This window comes from Galeopterus variegatus, unplaced genomic scaffold (genome assembly GCF_000696425.1).
Source record: "Galeopterus variegatus unplaced genomic scaffold, G_variegatus-3.0.2 Scaffold336, whole genome shotgun sequence".
NCBI classification, from domain to species: domain Eukaryota; kingdom Metazoa; phylum Chordata; class Mammalia; order Dermoptera; family Cynocephalidae; genus Galeopterus; species Galeopterus variegatus.
The window spans coordinates 740,256-746,113 of NW_007726447.1; the positions used below are offsets into that span (position 1 = coordinate 740,256).

At 47.9% G+C, this 5,858-nt stretch overlaps 1 protein-coding gene across 1 annotated transcript in view; it reads right to left on the reverse strand.

The window, feature by feature from the left end:
• Positions 1 to 518: 518 nt before the first annotated feature.
• The window catches only part of AGPAT3 (1-acylglycerol-3-phosphate O-acyltransferase 3), a 23,174-nt gene continuing 17,834 nt past the window's right edge, over positions 519 to 5,858 (reverse strand). Inside the window, exons 7-8 of the mRNA XM_008567712.1 lie at positions 2,118 to 2,360; positions 519 to 1,133 (exon numbers count right to left, since the gene is read on the reverse strand). Coding sequence (XP_008565934.1) covers positions 1,048 to 1,133; positions 2,118 to 2,360 — 329 coding nt within the window. The 3' untranslated portion in view covers positions 519 to 1,047. The remainder of the gene's footprint in view (positions 1,134 to 2,117; positions 2,361 to 5,858) is intronic.

A 5,858-nucleotide genomic window follows, 5' to 3' on the forward strand; every position in this document is an offset into this window, starting at 1 on the left:
ATCCAGCATGGAGGGACTGGAGTCTGATGATCGCAAGGAGGAAGAGAGGGAAGAGGAGATTTGGGGCATGAAGAACCCCAGGTTTCACTGAGTTCTCACGGGGCCGCTTACTTTAAAAACAGAGTGAAGGTATTTACACACAGGGCTGAGTAGGAAACTGGGTAAACGATGCTCTAGAAAATAAAATGGGTCATTCGCTTCAGCCAGCCCCAGAGGATGGCAGAGTGACAAGGTGCATCTGCTGCGAACCTCTGACTTACATTCAGGATGTGCTTATCACTGGACAACTTTCTCCACAGTCCCCCACCCCCATCTAGAAGCAAAGGCTGAGCCAAGCAGAGCAGATGAGCAGGTTCTCAGGGGAGCGAGGGGGTGGGGGGACCGCGACCCAGTCAGTCCATTTCCAAGAGGACAGCAGAAAATTCGTTGAGACAGTTTTTTGGGGGTGCAGGGGAGGAGGTGAGGGGCCAGGTCAAGTTCCTAAAATAACTGATAAGGGCTGAGCCAAGCAGAGCAGATGAGCAGGTTCTCAGGGGAGCGAGGGGGTGGGGGGACCGCGACCCAGTCAGTCCGTTTCCAAGAGGACAGCAGAAAATTCGTTGAGACGGTTTTTTGGGGGTGCAGGGGAGGAGGTGAGGGGCCAGGTCAAGTTCCTAAAATAACTGATAAAAAACCAAAAAACTTGATCTAAGTTTAAGAAGAGAAAGCAGCCAGAGGCTCCCTCTTGGAAGCAGAGTTCATGAGTCACGGTGTCCATTCATCTGTCTCTGGAGACCGCCTGGCTCAGGAGCCACCTCCCCTAGCCATGAATGACCCCTCAGAGACAGCTGGCCCTGGGCCGGCGTGAGGCTGACCATCTCCATCCAGTGGGTCTTCCAAGTTCTTCACTCTTGGCTCAAGTTTTATTTGTTAATATTAGTCACCAGTTAATAAGAAAAATAGTTTCTAAATGTCTTTTTCTCCTCTGCTCTGTGTGTGTTGTTCTGTTTTTAATTGAGTTAATTGGATACCACCGTCAGGTTATGTGTGTTCAGTCACAGCCGTTAATTATTCCTTCTTAAATTCTTGGTTTCCATAGCTGGAGCCTTTTTCTATTTCAGTTACTCCTATCAGTCTGCGGACTCCAAAGGAAGCTTTGAAAACAGGAGAAAAAGAGACGGGGTTAGGGTGATTACTTTGTCATCATGCAGGAGAAAGCATGGGGGGGGCTCCCTTCCTCTGGCCTGGACCCTCTGCCCCGCCCCTCCTTCCTGGCAGCCTGGTCAGCATCCCGGAGGAAGTGGGTGGGCTCCTCTCCTCAGTGAGCTCAGGAGTAGGGTGGCCGGGAGGGCAGTTCTCAGGACCCCCCTTCCTCCTGTGGTCTCAGCAGGGGTGAGGGGTGCAATACCATAAGGTGAAGGTCAGGGGCCACGTTCTCTAATCAGCTGGGTCAGGGGTGCCCTGCCCACCCACCCGCCTCTTGTTCCTTGACTGGTCTGAGCAGGAGGGCTTCAGAGGGCTGTAACAGACCAGCCCTGCAAAGCCCCCACAAGTGCCTGAGATGGATGAGCAGGACACAAGCTGGCTTAAGCAGGGTCACGTCCTGTCCATGGTGGTCACTGCCTCTCAGGACCCTTCCACGCATGCTCCTGTCAGGGGAAGCTGGGACAAGGGAGGAGCTGACCTAGCTAGAAGGGGGCTAGGGAGCACTAGCAGGCACTGTCCATGGATTGTCCTTCCATCTATGGTTACGGGGACAGGCAGGTGCCTGGTGTCACAGCACAGATATGTGCTGGGCACCCTCATCTACCCCAGGCTGTCTGATGAGTCCCAGCAGGTACCAGCACTGTGCTCAGGGCAGGCACAAGTGGGGAGTCGCTGAGGGTCAACAGGCGGTGTGAACAATGAACGTGTCCTGGCTAGACCCTCAGAGCCCAGGTATGACAGAGGTTTGCAGGACCCTCTCAGGACCCTGCAGCTCAGTGGCCAGAAGTGTGAAAGGCTCCTGGCTCCCCTAAGGTCTGAACTGCCAAGTCGCTGCCTCGCAGGGCCACCACCACAAGTTGTCAATCCTGGGCACCATGGATGGCACACAGTGAAACCCCCACACTGAGATCTGCTATGATCGTGTCCACTACCTGCTCCCACAAACCCCAGGAACGTCAGGATCAGGAGGGGGGATCCGCTTGCAAAGACGCCCAAGGCAAAGCTGAAGAGAGGAGAGAGCAAGACGGTGGCCCAGCAGAGGAAGTTCAGGAGGGTCCACGGCCTCCTGGCGGGCTTGAACTGCTGCCCCGGAAATGTGCCTGTCTGGTTGTAGGTCTCCTGTAGCGCATCCTGAGAGGAGGAGAGAGGACAGAGTGGTCTGTACATGCCGTTCTCTTAATGCAGGAGAAAGTCACTGGCAACAAAAAGTGACTCCACCTAAAAAAGGTGCCACATGAAGCGGGCAAATCTCGTAAGTGCAGGTAGGAGATGACGTGGCATTACTGCTCTGGAGTCTTTGGCAGCTTGTATCAAGAACTTGAGAACATGTACACCTTTTGACCCAGGAAGGTCATCAGTCATGTGAGCAAAGCTATAAACACAAAGACTGTGCCTGGTGCGTGACCGCCCTGTGTGGACCCGCGTCACACCCTGCGTCACACCCGTGTCACACCCTGCTTCACACCCCCCTACTTCTCACAAGCGGAGGGCTGCGGCCATGACCTGCGTGGGTCCCATGGCTTGGGCACAAACCTGGGGGTGCCTCATTACCTGCTGCATTGGCCACAGAGAGTTCTGTGACCTCTCATTCCTCAGGTTCCTGGTCTGGCCAAGGAGGCTACTGATGGGGTTGGGAGGAGCTCAGGTTCCTGGCCTGTCCAAGGAGGCTACTGATGGGGTTGGGAGGAGCTGGGTGAAGACTGGGGTGGAGCCCGGCTATAGTGACTCCCGCAGGTGATGCCGGGCAGGAACTTTCCACAGTGGATACGGTCGGTGCTCTGTCTTTGAGAGCACCGCCTAACACAATGAGATTCTCTGCAGCTATTGCATGTGGTGACAGGGCTATGTGTTGACAAGGAAGTGCACTCATGACAGTTTACATGTTTTGACAGAAGAGGTTAAAGTACCATACAATTCCATTTAAGTTTAAAAATATGTATGACTGTATTTGTGTGTATAGAACCAAGTTTGGAAAGATTCACATGTAAATTACCTGGGAGAGTGGCATGTCATGTCTTCATTTTTTTCTATTTTATTTTCCGCAGTCAATTTTCTACAGTTGTGTTTGTGTTATATAAAAATGGTGTGTGGGGTGCTTAACAAACACCGTGTCTTGCAGCCCCATAACCCGCTGACAGACGCCAGCTGCCCTTGAGTGGCCAGGAGCCACCGTGACCTCATACCCGGCACACTTCTTGTTAGGGGTGGGAAACAACCTAAACAAATAACTAACAGGGGATCATCCCACGGCGGGATGACACACCGCATTCAAAAGGCATGAATCAAATCTATTTATGTGAGAACAGACCTCACGAATAATGGTGGCTAAAAAAAGAAAAAAAAAAATAGGAGATTGCTACAGACAGTATGATGTCCCCAATGTAAATTTAAAAACAGGGACATAAAAAACAATTGAAAATGTTATATTATTATATATTTATATACTATAGAAAAACATAACAAGTAATAGTAAAATACCCGAGTAGATGGGCTGTGTCAACACCTGTCATTTGCTACACTTGATTCAGATTATTCTAGAAAGCAAGACATCAGAGAAGAAGAGCTATGCTCCCCTCGCCAGCAGGGTCACCACCCTCCTGACTCGGTGGGTGTGCACAGACAGTAACGTGCAGCCCTGCATGCACGCTCTGTGGGTTCCGTGTGAGCAGCGTCGGCCGTGTGCATTCTGCAGCCTGCTTTCTTCACATGCTGTACTGGCGATTCAGCTGTGTCAAGTGTGTGTTGATTTAGTTAATTCTAATTGTTGTATCAAATGGATACACATATACAATGTAACTATTTCTTAATAATAGACTTTGATTGTTTCTAATTTCCTGCTGAACAAGCACTGTTGCTTGCAAATGTCACTCAGGTAAGAGATTCAAACTTCTTAAACTTGACCCAGATTCAGAGATGCGCTTTTCTTTACAACCTGATATGCACAGGATCTATCTAGTTATTTACAGTCTACATCATGCAAACACATTGTGTTTCTATTTTGTTTATGTTTTCTTTATCTTCTTGAGAGAGTTATGTTGTTCTAAGAAATTATATATTTTATCCAAGTTTTCACATACATGGGCACACAGTCAGTCATACCACTGTTATATCATTTTTGCTCTCTGCTCTTTGGTTGTGTCTCCTTTTTTATTCCTATTACTTTCATCACTTTTTTAGTTAATCAGTCTTGCCCAGGGTTTTCTATTTTATTAAGACTTTTAAAGAAAAAGCTTTGGGTGCAGCTTTTGTGCTCTTCTGCAGCTTTGATTTCTGTTTAAATAAATTCTGCTATTGTTTTTATTATTTTCTTCTGTTTTCTCTAGGTTTACTCTAGAGTGTGTGTGTATAACAAATGTGCACACAAGTGTGTGATTATGTGTATGATTGTTAAGAGGATAAAACATACATAAGACATGCAGAGGAGATCCTGATACATACATGGTTCGTGCTGAATATGTGTAATGCCAACCTAGTGGTCATTCCTCTGGGCAGTGTGCATTTCCTCTCTGGTTATTCTAAGGTCTGCCCACTGTCTTTGGTGTTCTGCAGTTTCATGACTGTGGGTGGATTTACTTTTATTTATCCTACCCGGGACTTCTAGAGCCAGATGGAAACTGTATTTTCGTTGATTTCGACAACTGTGCCTTGTCACTTGCCCTCCCTCTGGGCTGCATCCTGAATGATTTCCTGATTTACTTTTATTTATCCTACCCGGGACTTCTAGAGCCAGATGGAAACTGTATTTTCGTCGATTTCGACAACTGTGCCTTGTCACTTGCCCTCCCTCTGGGCTGCATCCTGAATGATTTCCTTAAAATCTCCCAGGTTGCTGATCCTCTCTTCAGCTGTATACAATCTGTTGTTCAATCTCTTCATTAGGACTCTACCATCAGTGACCAGATTTCTCATGCCTGAAAGCGCTACTCAGCTTGTCTCAAATCGTTCTCATTTTTTCCATAGGTCTTGTTCTTATTTTCAATTCTTTATTTTGTGCTTAATCACTAAACATACTTATTTTAGTTTCCATCTGACCCTATCAGTCCTCTGTCTGATAGTTCCATCAGTTCTCTTTTGGAGGGTTTAATTTTTCTGTTTGCTCTGTCCATTGTCCCTTACCTACCAATGGACAGGGTTTGTTTTCCCCCAAAATATTCTGTATTTTGGTTATGAGCTCATCTTTGGCCGAGTCTCATCTGTGTGAACCTCGAGCACACCAGGTTGAGGTCGTTCCTCCAGTTCTGCCTTTGTTTCTCTCAGGAACTCTAAAGTGGTTCACCTGGAACCATTTTTTATGTTAATCTCTTGGCTATGTTGTTAGTATAAATTCAAACCCCAAACCTGTTTGAAGACAGGCCTGTAATTATGAATTACCAGGGCAGACTTTTCTGAGCCCAAAAAGAGAAAAGCAAGCTTCAAGGTCATTTCCCTGTGCTAGTAGGTACTTTTTTTAGTCTGACCTTTCCCAGCTTCATGAGGGCCCCAGCTTCCAGTTCTAACTTCCTCCCTTGAATGAGGTTAAACCCTGCTCTTCTGGGTCCATGTCGGCATTGAAACTCAAGGCTTTGGGCTATGGGTCCAGCGAATCCCACGAGCAGAGCATGGCAGCAGCAGCTCACAGGCTTATCACCCGGTTTCAGTTCCACCTCCCTTTTCGGTCCCTAGAGATTTCTCTT